This window comes from Python bivittatus, unplaced genomic scaffold, assembly GCF_059951505.1.
Source record: "Python bivittatus isolate LINGU-HERP-01145 unplaced genomic scaffold, Pbiv_v1 ctg000700_np1212, whole genome shotgun sequence".
NCBI classification, from domain to species: Eukaryota; Metazoa; Chordata; class Lepidosauria; order Squamata; family Pythonidae; genus Python; species Python bivittatus.
The window spans coordinates 14,943,282-14,963,327 of record NW_028277098.1 but is presented as its reverse complement, the minus strand read 5'-3'; the positions used below and the strand labels follow the sequence as shown (position 1 = coordinate 14,963,327).

The following is a 20,046-nucleotide window of genomic DNA, read 5'->3' as shown; positions in this document are numbered from 1 at the left end:
TCCCATTCTGCTGGTTAATTTAGGTTTTCAGACCCATCTGTCTCTAGGTTTCTGGCAACATGGATACTTGTGTGGAAATGCTTACTCTTGTAATTCCTTGCACTCCATATTCCAAATTGTGTCTAGTGTTCAAAATGTGGGAGGAATGAATGACTGATTTCTATTTTGCTTATTCTGGTATTTACCCAAGTTATACATGCAATAACAAGTTTAAAAAGATTTTGCCATTCTTTCCTCAAGATTGAGGCCATCGTACTGAAATTGCAAACAGCAGATAGTTTGTTGGGCACTATAGCTATCATATTCCCTCATTAAGTGCTAAGTACTATTATGCTGTTTGTTGGGTGGGCTATGGGAGAACACTATAGACTTTCCTGTTAGAGAAAGGATCTGAGAAGGTTTTCACAATTCTGCTTAACGTAAACATTTCATACATTGCCGAGTGGCATATAATAGTTCCAGGCCTATGATCTTGTCCATTGTATCCCCAGCAACATATTGATGTATGGTTTCTGTAGCAGTCATAATTTCTGTAGGAGTTGGGTAATGCTTATACAGGAAGGAACCCTGGCATATGCCACATCCATCATAAGAAAAAATTATAAGACCAGACCTTGCTGTATCACTTGAGCCAAATATCATTTTTCAATCTTTCTTTTTTCTCCTCTATAATCAGTGCCTACGGGGAAGGGCCTTGTCGTGGCGGCACTGCTTGTACTAACGCTTCCCCCTTTTTATGGTATTAATTTGCTATATATGTCACTTCTACACTTAGGTCAGGAAAATAGAACTTCAGCTGAATTGCTGGTCATAAATTATGTCTTTCTCCCCTAGTCTTCTTTTGATTCTTCTGTGTCTCACTTGGCTGAGTACAGAAGAAATAGATGAAACCAAAAGGAAAGGTCATGGTTACACAAAAACCCATCATGATTGAAAGATGTTTCCCCCATTTGGAAAGAAATAAAAAATACTGTATTAGTGGTGAAATGACACTATATGGGTGTCATATCATTGATAACTGAGAGAAAGCATAAGGTTCACAGTAGACTTGTTATCATATCATTGCAATTTGCTTCCTGACCTAACCAAAACCCTTTGATCAACTACACTGGATTTTATTGTTGCTTTAACTGCTGCTTTTGGCTGTATTATCCATTTGATTACTATAAGTTTTATATCTATCAATTTTTCTTTGCTTATATTACTTTATCATAAGCTGCTCTGACAGTTTTATTGAAGGAAAGCATGAACATTTATATTTTAAATAATTCATTCAGTTCTCCACTAGTGACGTGTCTAATCGCTCAGTGTTATTCTGAATCAAGAGGCTAGATGCTAGAATTTAGGCTAAAGGCAGTGGTGGTGATGGTGGCAATGATGACAATATTGATGATTTATATGAAATAATATAAACAAGGAAAGCTGGATTTTTATAGTATTTATTATGCTGATCAGGAAAACAGAGAGGGCTAGATACAGATATCACAGATACATGTGGCTATGATTTCAAAGGAGAATTTCTAGTTTATTCCCATGTTAAGTATAGTGAGAATTATTAGAGTGTCATGAAAAGTAAATTAAATAATATCTAAAGAGGTAACTATTAGTCTTTTAGAGGAGAGAGATATTTGTGAAATCTTAAATACTAATTTTATTATTGTATATACTTTCATGGATCATATACTCATTGTTTGATGAATGGAATAAATGCCTGTGAGAGAGATTTTATAAGTACATACAGTTTGGGAGGATTGATGAGAATAGGTAGGATTGCTTTGGGGCCAGGAGACAGAATCAAAATTGCTCAAATAGTGATCTTAAATAAACTGGCACTGTTTGTTGTACAATTGTATACTGCAAAATCAACCAAGTCATATGGCCTTCTTGAATCCAAAGGCCCAGGCTGACTGTAAACGGTGTTTTGCACAAATTACTGTTCAGTCCCTTGCTACCTTCCAATCTGCCTCTGCTGCAGAAAAATGATTCCGTCTGTTCTGATAGGGAATTGTAGCAGAATTAGTAAATGCTGCTCTTTGCTTCTCTAAGTATGGCACTGTTCTAGGTTTGGCTTCTTCTACTAGAACTTGAATCCCATTCTTCCCCCCCCCCCCCAAATGTCAGCCACTGAAGAATGGCCCACTGTAAGTGGGCAATTTTTATTTTTACACTGTCTTAAAATATGCTGAGGTATGAGGATAAAGTAAACCTCCACTTTTAACTTTGAAGAGATAAAGTTTGGCTTGGTTAGTCAAATTTTGGAAATGGTCTACTTTTACAAGAAGACATTTTTGTTTACTGAAAAAAGAAATCATAGCTTCATGTAGAGCTCACTATCTCCCCCCTCCCCCCCAAAAAGCAACAACAACAGTAAAGATTCATTGATTAATTTGACTGAAAACAGGCCATCTTCTTTGTTAAATTTTAAAGTTTCCTTTGAAACAGAATTATTCAAAATGCATCGTGAGCATAAATGAAACATGCACAATATAGACAATAACAACATAGCAGCAGCATTGTTTTCTGTTTTGCTGAGCAGCAGTAATTTAGTATTATAAATCTTAATTAATTTCTGGGAAATCTTTAGAAACCCCATGTTGTCTAAATCAGAAAGTTACATATCCATTCAGTGAATTCAACCCACCCATTCTACTATATATATATACACACACATACATACATACAAAGAAGCTATCTTTTCTTACTTAGCACTGGGGGTGAGAGTAGAATCAAAGAAGAGCTGCATCATTCTAGTGCTATCATATAAAGCCCCAAAATCACACATTAAGAAGAAATAAATACTTCCTTAACCAGAATCAGTGCAAAATTATTGAAGAAATATGGATGATTGTGAATTGATTAAATCTTATATTTAAAGACCTTTTCAACAATGCAGCTATTTTACTCCCAGGATTTCACTTACAATATTATTTCCTTGACAAAAATCATAAACTTGAAAAGACTTCCAATTGTCAGGGTTAGCGTTTGTAAAATAACCATGGTGAAAACATTAATCTAGAAGCAGCTGGAATGCCTGATTTTCAAAGAAAAAGTGCACCATTTTTAATGTTTATCTTTGGGAATAATTTGTTGGGTGTTGAGAATAACTTTTGCAATACTAAAAAAAAAAAAAAAAATTAGAGGAGAACTGTCTAAAAGAGTAAATATATATATATTGCATACACACTGTGTATATATATTTTTTATTAAATTTATCTCAGCTTTCCCCAGGAGCTCAGTATGGCATACATTGTTCTAGTTCTTCCAATATTATCCCCACTATAACAATCCTGTAAGACTAGTTCTGTTGAAAGACAGTGACTAGCATTGTTTTACCCAGTTAGCTTCTCTGGAAGAGTATGATTTCTACCTGGGTCTCCTCAGATCTGGACTAACAGTAGTTTGTGTGTGTGTGTGTGTGTGTGTGTGTGTGTGTAAGGGAGGGAGATGTATGTCTATGCTTTATATGTTTAGAACAGGGATGTCAATTATAGGGAGAGAAAAGCCAAGCAAAATATGTATCATTTGAATAGATAAAATATCTATTCTCTCAAGCAGTGAGATAAGAGGATGATCATTTAGATATATCTGGACATAATTTCAGTATGAATTGAAGTTAACTAAAGAATAGTGCCAGCGAAGTAAAACTTTTTGATACACCATATTTTCAGGATTTGAAAATCATTAAATGTTAAATCATTGTTAATCTAAATTCTAGATAACTCTAATTTTAAAAATAGATTTCCAAAATATTGCTGGGGAAGACAATGTGTTGAGATATAAAGACCTAATCATGAAGAACAACATTTATATAGCAACTGTTTTTTTAGAAAATTGAGAGGAAACAGAGAAATTGAGAAAATAATGAAAATGAGATTTTTTTCAAATTCTCCCAATGTTATTAGGAAATGAATACAAAGGGGATGATTAAAAAATGGTAAAATGAGCATGTCATTGGAGGCAATATTCATCTGAAAATATAGGAACTTTGGGGTCATCCAGAAATAGCTTCTCTTTTTTATATGACAATTCAGAAAAATAGTTACAAAATGATGACTAAATGGTAGGTCACAAGAAATTAATAAAGAACACAGAGAATTGAAAAGCAGCTAAATTAGAATATTGGAAATTACCTAATCAATATTATTTCATGAAATCAAGGATTAAAGAGAAATTTTATACTATTTAATGCTATTTTGAAATTAATAAATTATACGTATGCATTTCCTATATTTCCTGAGGTTTTTAAGGGAATCTATAAAAATTTAAAAGGAATAGAGGAATGGAGAAGCTTGTTGGATCATGCATTTTCTTTAAATTTTTAATGCATTATTATTGATACAGCTGTGGGAATAGCGGTCTTCTATCAAATCAAATTGTTGGTCCATGTAGGCTATTGCTGACTATCAGCAGGTTTTCAAGATTTCAAGAGAAATGCTTACTGGATATTACTCTAGTAAAAGCCTGTTTGACTACAGGTATGATACTTTGTTTTCTTGAACAGTCTGAAGTTAAGTCAGCTCTGTATTCTTAGGTGAACTACATATTTCTCAGGACAAGTTGCTTGGAAGGAACTTTCTCTTCAACCAGTTAGAATAAAATGATGTTAATGTCTACTTCCACAATATCTGTCCATATAAGCTGTGGTTAGGCAGAGGAGATGCTCTGGTTTTTAAGCAACTGTACTTTAGCTCGATGCACTTATCATAATCTTCAGGGCTATTAAGCAAAAAGGTACAAAATAGGGGAAGTTTTTATACATTAATAAGATCCAAGGGCTTAAGCTATGAACAACAGAGATGTATGAGAAGTATTCCAAACCCATCTTAATACTACACTGGTAGTAAGTAACTCATTGTGGCTCAGTTCCTCCCAATACTACATGAGAAGGATAACATGAAATGCTCTGGAGGAGTTAAATGTCAGCTGTCACAGAAACTGGGCAATGTTCAGTTTCAAGCATCATTTATTTGGGCTCAGCAAGAAAATTTCAATATAAACCACCTTCTCCCCACCACTAAAGCTGTTTTGAAAACACCCCCCTCTGATTGTTTATTATTCTTTATAATTCTCAGCTGAGAATGAACAGAAGTTTACTAGTCAACCGAATCCATGATGATTTCTTGCTTGAAGACTTCAAAATCCTGGAATTTAGCCATGCTACGCTGTTTTTAATTCTAAGCCAAAATACTTTATCCTGCTTCTGTTGGAAGTAATAATGCTGTTAATTTGAAAGTATTAATTACCATCAATGTTTCAAATGAAATGTTGCTTTCTGTATCAGACCATATAAGTCTTTCTTATCTGCTGAATCACAGATATAAATGAATTATTCTATTCTTTTTGTCTCTTTTCTTACCCTAGCAATTTTATGACTAGACAATCCATTCCATTTCCTAGGATCATTAGGTCCTGTAAATTATTCTCACTTGTACTTTTCAGAAGACAATTGAAAAATATAAAAAGACTGATATGGGGCTCAAAAGAATAATGTCTTAGAAGCATTTTTTTTAAGCAACATTTTAATGTGCTGAAATTGTGTGATTTGATAATAGACCTTTTCAGTCAAGCTCTTTCTGTTTGCTAAGAGCAACTGATTTTAGGGTTCTGAAATGAAAGTTAAGATTTTTTAAAAATAAAATAAAATTAAATGAATTAATTGATCTATTAGTCTATTGATAATTCTAACAATTTCCATTTGAGTGTATGTGTGCGTGTGAAAATTATCTGTTAAAACTGTTTTGATTCCAAATACTTAGCAATGTGTTTTTATTATGCAGGTATATGTAAATCTCTCTTTGTGTGTGTGTTCCTCTGTGTGTAGATAGGTAAACCCCAAACAATAACTTTTTTCAGAGGCCAACTGTTTAAGTGTAGCTACTCATTCTTCTGAACTGAGTCTATATAAATTTGTAGTAACTAGTTCTTAAGTTCAGTGTTATGAGGCTTTAGGCATTGTGACTGAACAGCAGAAAAAATTTTCTTCCATTTTTTTTTTTAATTCCTAAGCTAACGATATATTTCCTCAGCTTATAATCATTGCTTCATGAGCATCAGATGTGTGGAGATGATGTACCAGAAAACATACAACAAAGGGATGTTTCCTCGCACACAAGAATATTTTCTGCTGAGTTTTTCAGCTATTTAGGATGGATAGGATAGGATAGGATAGGATAGGATAGGATAGGATAGGATAGGATAGGATAGGATAGGATAGGATAGGATAGGATAGGATAGGATAGGATAATAGAGTTTGGGATCAAGCCTTTGCTTTCTCACTTTCATTGGATATAACATCACTAGTAGTTGATTATATGGCAGTATGTAAAAACTGCAGAAAACTATCATTGCTTGCTGCAAATCTGGTTTGTCATTGCATTGCATTGGGATTCCTACTTGTATGAAAGCTGTGTGACTGGTTATGCAGACCAATTTCTCTTCAAAGAAGACATCATAATAAAACATTTAACAGTGTAGCCTTACATAATGGAATCTATAAGACAGTGGTTTCCAGTTCAAATCTTGTCCTATCTAAAAGTGCCCATATAGAGATAATAATGTTAAAAAATGCATTATGTAAGTTAAATATGGATAAAAAAGGAAGTTTGCAAGGGTAAGATATGTCTGATTCCCAAATTACTTTGGAAACATTCATGGTCTACCTGAGGTTCCAGAAGCCCAGATTGTAAGTCATTAAAGGCATTTAAGGGAAAATTTGGTCTGAATCATTTTGTGTTATTTTTAACAGCAATATTTACTTATGAATTCTGCTATAATTGGCACAACATCTATGGGATATTCTTATGGTGGAAAAATTGTTTAAAGTATAGAAACTAGAAACTAAAAGGGTCTTGTTCCTTGCAAAACCATATGTCCAATAAAGGTTGTTTTTACCTTTTTTTAAATGGTACATTGTCAGCTAAACATGAGCAATTATTTTAATTAATATGGTTAATTTTATATCTTATCTTAAACATTCTTATGTGGTGTTTTTTATTTTATTCTAGGACCATCAAACCATTTTAAGAGCTTGGGCACTTAAAGATTTTGCTCCAAATTGTCCACTGTATGTTCAGATATTGAAGCCTGAAAATAAGTTTCATATTAAATTTGCAGGTAAGTCTCATACCATATTGACTGTTGTTCAGATATAGAGCTGGATAATTCTTTCTGTTCTGATCAATGTCATATATATGTTTTCTACAATAAGAATGGGGTGGGCAATATATAAGCCATTTGTGGTCCATAAGACTTAATTTATTGCACAGCATCCTTAGATCATTCTAATGAAACTCATTAAAAAAAAATTCATAGTTTTATGAAATCTAAAATTATTTCAAGTATTTGCCTATTAATCAACCAGACATATAGATAGTTCAAGCAACATGTTAATTTCTTATAAGAATTATATTTGTGAAACTTCAAAAATTGGTGTAAACAGTTACCAGGATTTTAGCCCTCTAATTTTTGTGAAAGATATTTCATACAGTTGTTTCCCTTTGCATGCAAACAAAACTGTCTCCACTGGCAAAAAGACCCTGTCAAACAGCAGTAATTCAACACTGTATCTATTCAGTGTGTTTGTTAAGTGCCCCAAACATTTTACCTGCTGTGATCAAACCCAGAACCTCTCTCTGTGGCATCTGTTAAAAAGAAGTAAAGTTTCACGCCTCATTGGTTTTGGCTCTCATCCTTCTTAGATAAGGAAATCACACGCATAGCTCCACCATTTTATCAGCTGCCCTAGGACTATTTCTTTCTGCCACCAAAACCTACAGCAGAGAAGATACCACTCTACAATGTCAGGTATAAAACTGTAATGCCTTGCTAGCTGTTGGTTGAAGTAGAGAGTGATTCATTAGGTTTCTGCTGGATGCTGGAGGCTCTGCATTCTAAATTTGGCTTAGTAGAATGAGGACCTATTCCTTGCTACAAATGAGTGATGCCTTGTAGCTTATATTCTAGCTGGTTTCCCCTTTGCTTGGCACTCTAGATTGCCAGCTAACTAGTACAGAATGTTTCTAGAAGCCCATCACATGGTAGGATCCACAGGCAATTTATCGTAAACATAGGTTTCCTCATAAATTTAATTGCAGGGAATATTATTCATGTAAACCTATTTCACATTCACACTGAAGCAGTGCTTTTAGGTGGGACAGTTAGACCCATCTTCCATATTAGGAAAAGCATATAGTTCTCTCAGGCTTATCTTATGAAACTGTATTTCAATCCTGTCCTGGCATCTAAATGCTTAATTCACTCAGGAGGTCTGCAGGGAAATACTGAGGTGAAAATAAGTGGAAATTTTCTACTCTAGAATTAAATCAATCTTTGTGGTTCATGAAATGTACTAAATAAATGGTTTCTCTTTGTCGCTGATATTATTTTCATCATTACATTTTGCCAACATAAATCCCTTTTGTTCAAAACTCATGAAATTTCCATTAAAAGCAACTCGATATCTGCAGTAAACTCTTCCACCTTTGTAAATTCTCATAAAATCCTGCGATTTATTATCATATTCATATCTCACTCAAATGCTACAATAGGAACCAAACAACATATTGTCAAAAATCAACCAATGAATAAAAGTGCATAGAATGGTTTTAGTGCAAGCTGTTTCCAACATGCCATTCTTGAAACAGAAGTTTTAAAAATTGTTGCAAAAGGTTCTTTGAGAATAAAACAAAATGTGGTCATTTTTTCCCTCCTTATCCAGGACAAATGGTGGCCATTTCAGGCACTGTTTGGAGTGTGCTGAGCTGTTCTAGGCAATGTGATGGAATATTACCTTCCTTTTTGTCGTTTTTATGTTTATCTTTTATTTTTAAATCTTGCCTTGGCCTATAAAATAGTGCTGGGGAAAAGCAGAGCAGGTATGTAAGCAGAACATAAAGCTGAGGGGGAGTTATTCTGGTTCTGACTGCAGTTGGTAAAAGCAAGTTTAGGACTGTGGCAAGTGACCAGTGACTAGGCTGAATTTACCACTGCCACTGCTGCTTCTACTGCAAGAGTTGGTATGTATGAACCCGCCTGGCTTTCTCTACGCTGTTTCAATTCAAATGGGCATAGTTTGGGGATTTATTCTTAATTTTTAAGCAGCTGAATCAGGTAGGTAGTTAGAAAGAAAGAGGGAAGATTCCTCTTCCAATTTTCCTTTCAGCCCATTTGTAGTTTAAAAGGACGTGCATTTCCCCCCTATCCACTGCTGGCCTATTTCACATTCACTGGCTCACTCAAGCACATCATAATTGGGATGAGTCCCTGGTTCATGTCATGAAGAGGTGCACACCAAATAGAGGAGACTCTGGGTATTTCATGTTGGTGCTTCTCCAGTCCCTGAGGGTCACTTTAGACACTTGCATTGAGTGGATTCACCATGAAGCTCCCCTGAGTGTCTCTCCATTAGACTCTGAGCAGCACCTGATTGATGGTCATGCTGGATGAAGAACCTGTAAGACTCACCTGGATGACTCTCCAATTTCTGAGCAACATCTCAGTAATGCTCACACTAAAGGGAGTTCTGCATGTCTCTTTATTAGTAACTTATACCTGTGCATTGTAGTGGGAATCAGCCATCCCCTTTTCCTTTACCCCACCTTTAGCTTTTTGGCCAAGGCCTGTCTACCTTCATACACATCCCATGTCGTTGCTGGCTACCTGCATTCCTATTGTTTCCTAAAGCTAGAATACTCAAAATATTTCAAATTTTGAGCTGTTTTGAATGTTGTTTCATTGCATCATAGCCAATTCAGAACATTTTGATGAACTGTTCTAACTGGGGTCCTTTCTTCCAAACTCAGAACATATTTTCCATTTCATGAACATTCCTAGGATTAGTATTCCAGAAATGAGTTCTGCCTTCCAACTGATGTAGCCTAATATAATGTTTAACTTATTTGTTATCCTATGGGAGGATTCTAAAATATCAATCAGATGGTTCTTCATTTGTAGTCCACCTGTAGAGACTCACACCTATGGAAAGTATCCAGACACAAGGCTATTACTTGTATTATTCTTGTCATTGGTAGCCCAGAAAACTTTTGAGAACTGAGTAGGAATATTTCTGGATCTGCTGGAGCCCTAATTTGTAGCAATTTTAGTTGTGTTCCTTTAGTAAGAGCAGAAACATTAGATCTGCTTGATGATCGGTGGCAAAAAAAATCTGCTTTGTATTCCAACTTGTATGCTTACATTCAGCCGGGCTCCAAATACAGAATCACTCTGACTAGCATTGAACAGTGCAGTGATTTGTCCATAACAACAAGCCACCACAATTCAAAAGCTGTAGAGAAACTTTCTTAAGTGTATTTTATCATTCCAAATTGTTTTCCATTTGAAGTTGTTTAATGTATTTGGGTTGAGTCACCAGATGCTCAGCATTGCTGAACTAAGCTGAACCAGCTTGACCAGTCATCTGGGAATGTAACATCTGGAGAGGTCACTGATTGCTTACCTTAACCTATGTGTTATATGGGGAATGCTTAAATCCTCAGGTCTTTCACATTAATACTCACTCAATTGCTGTAAAATAACCACTGAAAAGCACTTATACAGAACAATACATACAATTGTGTTCCCATGCTGACTCATTGGGGGCATATATTTAGGGTTCAGACTTAAAATTCATAAAACTTAAAAAAGATTTATGCCCAACCCCCCCAAGATAAAACTAGGATGTATGGTCACTTTCAACATTTGTTTCCATTTACACAAACATATTCTCCTCCAAACATGATGGGATTTATTTCTCAATTGCACAAATAGGATTGTGCTATATAAAGGAAAGCACAGTATGATTTCAAATATTAAAATAAGGATGTATCACAACACAGAAATGTAATAGGTATTCAACATGAGATTTTCTCATAATTTATACAATACATAAAATGTAATAGAATTTCATATGAGAGTATTTGAGTTCATATATAATACTTTTGTTTGATTGAATATTATCTGAATAAAACTACATAAGGATAAAACAGTAGGAACTATGCAATTATTACAGCATAATTTATACAACATAAAGAGAGTATTATCTTTATGTGCCTATGCAGGAAAATTATCTTGCAGTCCATGCATGAGAAAAAAGAAATGTAACTTAGAAGTTCAGTAGTGAGTAGATTAGGTTTTCTTCTCAAATTGAAATGTGGATTAAGCCAGTGAAAATCATTTTTTTGGAATCTGAAAATGAAATAAACCTACTGAGAAGTCAGATTTCTAAAAAGCAATTTATGGATAAAATTGGGAGATTATTATGCAAGTAAAAAGCAAAATAATAAATCTACTATAGTTATCCAACCTTAAAAACTTCTTGTTATGGTGACACACATAAAAAATTAGAGACAAGAATTGTGCTTGGTGCAGAATGAAGAAATTTCAGAAAAAGTTATTGCTGCATTTTAGAGCCAAAAGTGTCACTATAGTACATAGTAGACATAATCCATTTGGGAAAGCATATTTTCAACTGATGTCCATGAAACTGTCATTCATCTTGAGAAATCTCAGACAGCTAGAATTAGAAATAATGTCTTTTTTTTTTCAGTGAAAATAAGCATGGTTGTTTATTTTGTTTGTTTCCAACACTGAATTGGAATGCACAGGAGCATGAACATAGCATCTCTTTCTTTAAGCATCTGCATGAGTTGACTGCTTTAATGAGTTGTATGAAAAACAGTCTGCTTTAATGAGTCAATTCATTAAAACATCTGCATCTTTTTTTCAGGATTGCATGGAAGCATGAAAGAAATATGGCTGTTTTGAAGAAGTGCTGTGCTTGCAGTTCCATTTGTTCCAAAGTACCTGTCCCAAAACATTTTTAAAGCATGCACAGTTGTACTATATACATATTTAAGTATATATAGATTTTTTTTCCCATATGAAGAGGGATCCTGGACAAATAACAATGCCCCTCTCCAATGTAGAAGCTCTAAGCATAGACATAAATATGCATGTCAGATCCTTCAAGTAGCTCCAAATAGTTAGCTGGCAGGAAACCCAGCTTTGACCCCCTCGTGCATTCAATCTAGAAGGGACAAATCTTTCTCAGGCAGAGATCATACATTTTAAAAGAAATTTTCAGGGAAGTTACTGAACATGGAAATTATTCATAGATGGTGAGAATGGGATAGACATTTTGCCATTTCAGATTTAAATGGGTTGGCCTATTTTACTGGGGGAAAATAACTTTGTGGTTTGATTTTGAATTTCAGCAGTGTAGTCATGGAAGACATCTTTGCATCCAAGGAAAAGGGCCTCATGCAACTTTCAGGCTTTAGTTTGTACATTCTTGCATTAAGGGAAGATATGAAATGGATCATATGTCTTTCTTGTGGTGTCACGTTATGAATATCTTGTAATATGGTGATATTACAGGTGATACAGGGCTGCATGTAACACTATGTGGTATAAGAAACAATGGTTATAACAGAAGGGAAGGGAGATGCAAGACTAATGAATTGATTATTAGTCAATGCTCTCTTGAACCATATGGGAATCCTTTTCATATGCAGATTGATTTTATTGCATTTTTAGTTATAAAACTGATACAGTTATAAAAGTTAAAGACTCCCCTGAGATGAACTCAAACAGTGATGGCTATCTGGATTCAATCATGTTGTTTTCTTTGCAACAATACAAAGAATTTGTCATTGACTTCTTCCTAGTCCAGTCTATGCACCTGAAATTTCCTTTTTTTTTTAAATAAAACTTTTATTAAGGTATATAAAAAGTACAATTAAAATACAAATCGGAAAAGACAGAAAAGAGAAAAGATAGAACAAAAGAAAGAAAAAGACAAAAACTAAAAAGGTGAGATCGAATAGAAAGATGAAACAAGAAGTGACTTACTACTATCTCGAATACAGATATAAGTACAAATTTAAAAAAAGTTAATCTCTTACCACTATTTAATCCTAATTCACATTATTTCTATCAACACAAACCATCTAATCATTAAATCCCACAATCAAAGTTTCATTGCACCTGAAATTTCCTGAGGTAGTACTCTCCATCCAAGTTCTAATTAGGTCTGAACCTTCTTAGCTTTTCAAGATCAGCCAAACTTGGCTAAATGCTGAAACTTGCCAGGCAGTACAGTTCTAGCAAGGTTTAATTTTTTTTTAATTAAAAAAAACACACTTCCATAATTTTATAATTTTGAACACTACTATAGTTATACCCTTCAAATAATGTTGACAGTGCATACCTCACAGGTTCTTTATAAATATTTCTGTGTTGCAAAGAGTATGGGTTCCCAGTCTAAATATTAGCTTTTTTTCAAATAACAGTCCTCTTGCTGATCTACACGTGACAGATTGAAATAGAAATAAAGAGGAAATGGCCCATACTACATCAGATTGAAAAATCACATCTTTAACTGCTATTAGCATTTGTAGCATCCCAGTTAAGGATTACATGTAGAACATTAAAGGAGCTCCATGCAGTTACATCTTAAATGCATTTATTTATTTATCTTAGTAAATAGTTGATCCAAATATTGCCAGGGTAGTCAGTAAATTAAGACAAAACAAAAATGGTACAAAAAAGTCAACACAAAAAGCAGAGGAGATCAAAACAGCATTAAAACCCTGTGGAAATGATTAAACTTGCTGGGAAATTTAAAAAAAAAAAAAGTCTTTGGTTAGCTTTTAAAACACATCAGTCTACTGACTTTTCCTGGGAATACATTCTACAAGTGGAACATCACTGCTAGGAAAACATTTTACTCCAATTGCCACCCTGTACACAAAAATAAGGGAGGTGTAATATCACCTTGTGGTATCTCTGTTTTCACCACTATCCTGTTCCTTTTCCTTAGGGTTTGTAAATTGTGCAGCAAAATTTTATTGTGAAAAAGTTTCCAGAGAATGCAGAAAAATGATTTCACAGGCCAGTTTTAGTCTGTGGGATACAAGCTGGCCATTCATGTCTCATGCCTCAAATAAAGTCGTCTTCTTTCTCTTCTTCCTCTTCTTCCTCTTCTTCCTCTCCTCCTCCTCCTCCTCCTCCTCCTCCTCCTCCTCCTCCTCCTCCTCCTCAGATCATGTTGTATGTGAAGAGGAATTTAAATATGCAATGTTGGCTTTAAACTGTATTTGCCCAGCTACATCAACGCTTATCACCTTATTAGTTCATACTTCAAGAGGGCAGTAAGTATAAGATTTATCTCATTGGATAGAATGAAAACATGACAAGTGGCTGTTAGTTACCAGCTTTCTTTGTTCCTGAAGGAAAATTTAAAAAAATATTTAGATCAACAGTCATCTTCCTTTTAATTTATTGTTACACTGGCAAAGCAATTAAGGTTTCTATTTTTGGTTATTGCTTGAACAGGAGAGGTAATATATTGATCCTATCCGTGGCTTAAGTGGCCTTTTCGTGCTTGATTCCACCCTCAACATTTTGTGCTTTCTGCTCCCATAATCCCTAACCAACATGGGCAATTGCTGGTAGTTACAGGAAATAAAATACAGCACTTTTGGAGGTCAACAGATTGGGGAAGACTGGGTTAATTATTCTCAGGGTTTAGAGATAGCATTCTCCTGTGTGCTTTTTCCCTGAGATCCAAGACTTTGCTTTGTACCCTTTCTTCTGAGAGACTGATGGCACAGCCTTTTCTAAATTGGCACCCAATGCAGTTTATGAAATCTGTATTCCATTTCACATGGTTATTATGGAATAAAGATTTCATAAACTGGCTACCAATGGAGAAAAATCTGCACTGCATTCATTTAAATAGTGTTTAATTTACTTTCAAGTACTAATGCATCCAGTTAAATAGATAGTGTTAAAATTGTCTGTTGGCTATGGCGAAAAACATAATGAACGCTACTTTGTATTTATTAAAAATATATTCAGGAGGTTGGTACATAAATAATGGAGCTAGTCATTTATTGAAGATACTAAAATCAACCTGGGGTATCACAAATATCCCAACTATAGTTAAAGCCAAGAAGGGAGATTTACTTCAGGAAGGTGAATACTTCTGAAGAGAGATTGGCAGATTATATAAATACACCCTCCCCCAATCTCTTAACTGTACTTGAGAATTGCTATTATTTTATCTTTCACCAATCTCTAACATCACATCCATTTTGTCCAAAATTAGATTTCTTTCCAATCAAAGCAGGTGATGTAGGTTGTTTATAATATCTGAAGAAAAAAGTTGACTGGTATTCATTGATTGAATTGTCCTAAACCTCTAACTTGTATGTCTTTATGCAACCCTATTATTTATATTTTTGTTTCTTAACTTTTTCCTCCTTCCCTCCCTCCTCCATCCCTGATGAAATCTTTAAAAGCTAGGTAGCAAGAAACAGCTGTAGTTTTCCATCATAAGAATGCAAAAGATGTAGCTGATACTTTTCTACCAGTCCTCCAGCTTCTAAACCAAAGGAGTCTGTCAAGCAAAAGGTGTGAATTTCAGTGTAAAGTTATATAGTGTGCTCAGTGAAGAACATTAGAAAGTTGGAAGGAAAATACAGCTATTGTGGTAGGAATAAAAAGTTGATCTTCAGCCACAAGGCTGTTTAGCCTTCTGTGTGGCAGTTCAGTATACCCAAAAATGGACACCCTGCCTCACACCTTGCCAGGCAAGTATCAAGATACTAAGAGTGTGCATTTTATTAACACCTGCTAACAAATTGGAAAGCAGCCTTGCCTGCCAGCTGAAAGTGGCAAAGAGAAAAAAAAAAAGTAACCTCATTAGCATTATTGTGCTCACCCAAGTATATCCAGAAGTCTGAACCAGTGAAAATTTAGCAATTTTCAGCAGCTCATGGATATTAACGTAAGACATTATGTTAGCAGAAGAATATTGTTCTGCTAATCATTTAAAATCTATTCTGTCTTAATTTTGTATTGCTTTTTTTTCCCTGTTTATTTGGACCGTAACAAAACAATTCCTGACCTTCCCCCATTGTGAACTTTCCCAATAGTAAGTTTGTCCAATCATGCAAAATGTTTTAAAGGGGAAAAGGGTAAACTGCAGATGAGGATAAAAGAAAACGGTCTGTATTGGGGAAAAAGTAGTCTCAATCATTCCATGCCGTACTCCCTGTGACATAAGCAGACCAGAAGCAAGTGCTTAGGTATTGCTGCAAGATGCCATCTCTGCTGTGAGAGTAAATATAGTTGGGCAAAGGAGCCTATTCATGTTACATATATCCACCACCCACATGTGCAGAGTGATACTAATTCACTATATATATCTGTGTTTCAGAGAGGGCCAACAGTCACCAGAACAGTGGCAGAAAATGTATGGGAGATGCTCTGGGAATGAAGTATATCACATTAACTTGGAGGAGAGTGTGTTTTTTGCTGAGTATGAAGGAAAGAGTTTCACATACGCATCTTTCCATGCACACAAAAAGTAGGTTTAGTTTCTTACAGTGAAATGTAATCAACATTTTTTTAGAAATTCCCCTTTTGCTCCACTGGCATTGCATAGTATTGTTTGGCTTAATGGAAGAAGATGACCCTACAATTGAGGGGCTGTTGGATTGCATCTGGATGTAGGCCATAGAAGTAATCTTGATCAGTTGGGACTTTGAGACTGTTAAGTTAGCCTCTTTTCCCAGATCAAATGCTAAAATGCATTTAATCACTGGGCCCCAAAAGAGAAGAATAAAGGCCAAGCTTGACTGAATATTAGCTGTGATTATAAGAGGCCAAGATAGATGGCCCAGCAGTGAAGTATCTTTAATCGGAAGCTGGAGTTACAGGGAAGGGAAATCCCCCATAATTCAGGATAGCCTTTCTTTGGGATGTTTTGCACAGATCCTATATTTTCTAAAAGCAGAATAAAACTTGCTCTTAGGCTGAATTGTATACAGAGTCTTACATGGCTAAAAATGGATATAAAGTATTTTCATATTGTCTCTCTTGATTTTATTATATTATGGGATATGAAGGAATGGATGTAAGCACATATCCTGTATGCTGTTCAATTTTTGCTGACTACATTTCTTTTTACTTTTAACATTAGGTTTGGTGTTTGCTTAATCGGTGTTAGGAGAGAAGATAACAAAAATATTTTGCTGAACCCAGGCCCCCGGTATATTATGAGCTCTTCAGACATATGTTTTTATATTAATATCACAAAAGAAGAAAATTCTGCTTTTAAGAAACAAGAGCAACATCGGAAAAATCACTCATCAAGGTTGTTTTATCATGGTCCTTCTCGACTGCCAGTGCACAGCATAATTGCTAGTATGGGTAAGCAACACTAAGTAATGTTGCCTCATTAAGATATAGAAGAGGATGTAAAATGTAAAAGAAGTAAAACATACAATGTTTTGTCTTCTTTAAATACTATACACAGTGAAGTAGAGTTGGGGTGAACAATAGAAATGGAATATTGAACCTTCTGTTTGAATAACTGATATGTAAAGATTCATCATTCACAAGCCAGTTGGACATGAAATGGTGCTTGCTTTTCGTTCCATCAACCCAGAGTTTCCATGTTACTGGATCAAGTATGAAACTGATTTTTCTGCTCACCTTTCCATTCTGAGAAATGCCTTAATGATGACCAGACTCCCCAAAGTCAAATGAAATCATAATAACAGTGACTGTTGCAGTCTTTGCAGTGACTGGCCAAATGAAGGAGAACACTGCTGTCAGCATATTGTCCATATTATGGCAGATTATTTCACAAACAGTTCAATAGAGAGCAGAAGTGGTGAATAATCCCATCAATGGGTGCCTTTATTTGTAAGACTACTCCCTTTCCCTTGCTCCTGGAAACATTCCCCCCATCCCAAATTGCCCCCTTTAGGCTTAAAGGCCTTCTCTAAAAATGGATTAACTGAAAATATAATATAAATAAAATGTATTTTCCTTTTTTTTTATGGGGTTACTGTCTCAAGAATAGATTGTCTTCAGGACTGTTACCTAACTCATCCCCTGACCTAAGTCATTTAAAAATAGCATACTCTCTTGAGTGAACACACTTAAGGATAAGAATCTTTTGTGATAATACTGTCAGGGGATTGAGTTCAGTTTTACGTTTCTTGTGTAAGATTTCACTCTATTGCTGACCTGTCCAGAAGCCTATACAGTGTGATCTTCTGTTGGCTTCTCCTGGCACCAGTGTCTTCACCCATCCACATCTTGATTTTTCCTTGCTTCAGTTCTTGGATGACTACATGCTCCTTCCTGAAAGCCTCTGTTTCCAGGAGTTCTCCAGCTTGTTCTTCCTAGTTGCTGTCTCTCATGCTCCATTCTTCTTCGCACTGGTGTTGTAACTGCTCCCCTTGGAACCTTCCTGCCTGTCTGATGCTATGTCCTCTGCCATCTAGTTGACTGATCCAAACCAGTGTTTGCTGCTTCTGTGTCAGTCTTTATGTGCTGACCATTCAAGTGAGAGGAGGATGGGGTCATAAAAGAGAGGAAGAGGATGGAATTTGCAAACAAGCAGAAGGAAAAAGTGTTGTCAGTGGCTGTGGCCCAGCAATGCCACCCCCTCCCCTCTAATAATGCTTGTTCATCAGCCAGTAACTCTCCAGGCTCAGATGTTGCACCTCAGAGAGCTCTAGCCTACCTACATGGGCTTGGAGACCCACTCAGCTGGCAATGTACCCTGAGCTTCAAGGAAGAGGAAAAGTCCTGTACCTTGGTCATCATTGCCTCCAGGCTTCACACACTCTTCTTCTCATGCATTTGATGGGCTATGATGAACCTAAATATTTATTTAGATTTTTAATATTGATGATGATGATGATGATGATGATGATGATGATGTTACAGTTCCTGACCATTTTTTCTATAGGTTGGGTGGTGGGTAGCAATCAACATGGTCTAATATTTCATCCCAACTACCATGCAAAGCAAATCCCTTTTTTGTTTCTGCAGCCTGTTTGTTTGCCTCAGAGGGCCCAGGCCTAGCCAAAAGCAACTGGTATGGTGCTCTTTGCTATGACTGTGTGTATACCTCTGCTGTGTGGCTGAAAAAAAAAAGGTGTGACAGCTTTACTGTTGCACAAATAATACTAGCATTACCAAAACAAAAAACAAACAAACCCACACACCACCCCGATCCAGGCTCCACAAAGCAGCAAAATCTACGCTTTAACACATTACAGTAGAACATGCATAAAGTGCAACTGTGCATCAAACTCTTGTAAATACTAGACCTTCAATCTAGTACTGGTGGTGAGCTTTGAATTTACAACATTCGGCCTTTGCCACACTTTTCAGTGAAATATTTGAATGCATTTCCTTTTCCTTCCTTTACCTGTTTTCTTTCATAGGCTGTTTGGAACCCACCCATATGTGCTCTTCTTCTTAGCAAAGGATTTAAAAAGACAATAATAACTTTTCTAAGGCAAGCAGCTGTGGACAGACTTTTCCTGCCTATTACAATGGCTCTTTTTTCTGAGAGCCATATGCTTAGTAATTGTTGGTCTGCCACAACATTCCGCCCTGCATATCAAACCATTCAGTCTAAACTGATAGCAACAGGCACTGACTAGTCTTTGCTGCTGTACTGATGAGGGTGGGGGATGGGGTAAAACTTAAAAAGAACCCAATCACAAGCAAAAAATCCAAGGTCCAATCACATTGTTCAAAAGAGCCCATAATGCTAGAAACATCACGTTTTGTTCTGAGCTTGAAACAGAAACTCTCAGATGTAATTTGCTTCCAGCTCTGAATATTCAAAACAACAAATTTGTTAGCATTTGAAGTCTCTTGCACACCCTTCCTTGTTAGGCCCTTTAGTCTTCATGGTCACATCATTTACAGTATGTTGGGATGGTTTTCCCCCTCCCCCCTCAAATCCTAAATCATTTTCATTTTCTTCTGTTTCTCCCAGGTACTGTTGCTATAGATTTGCAAGATACAGGCTGCAGATCTCCAAATGCAACTACCTTAACTCTTCCTTCAGAAGCCGCTAAAACAGGCAGAAGGCCCAGCATTGCACCTGTTCTGGAGGTTGCAGACACTTCAGCACTTCATAGCTGTGATCTCTTAAGTGACCAGTCAGAAGATGAAACCACACCCTCTGATGAAGAAGTTTTGAATGGTCTGGAGTATGTAAAATGCACA

The 20,046-nt window shown here is 35.8% G+C and overlaps 1 protein-coding gene across 4 annotated transcripts in view; it reads left to right on the top strand.

The window, feature by feature from the left end:
• The window catches only part of KCNT2 (potassium sodium-activated channel subfamily T member 2), a 221,778-nt gene that overhangs the window by 135,086 nt on the left and 66,646 nt on the right, over positions 1-20,046 (top strand). For 3 of the 4 annotated variants that reach the window (XM_088153972.1, XM_088153971.1, XM_088153970.1), the window contains 5 exons: positions 7,005-7,113; positions 14,039-14,147; positions 16,220-16,369; positions 16,985-17,214; positions 19,814-20,030. In XM_088153972.1, the coding sequence (XP_088010098.1) occupies positions 7,005-7,113; positions 14,039-14,147; positions 16,220-16,369; positions 16,985-17,214; positions 19,814-20,030 (815 nt within the window). The remainder of the gene's footprint in view (positions 1-7,004; positions 7,114-14,038; positions 14,148-16,219; positions 16,370-16,984; positions 17,215-19,813; positions 20,031-20,046) is intronic. The other variant, XM_088153973.1, reaches the window with a different exon arrangement.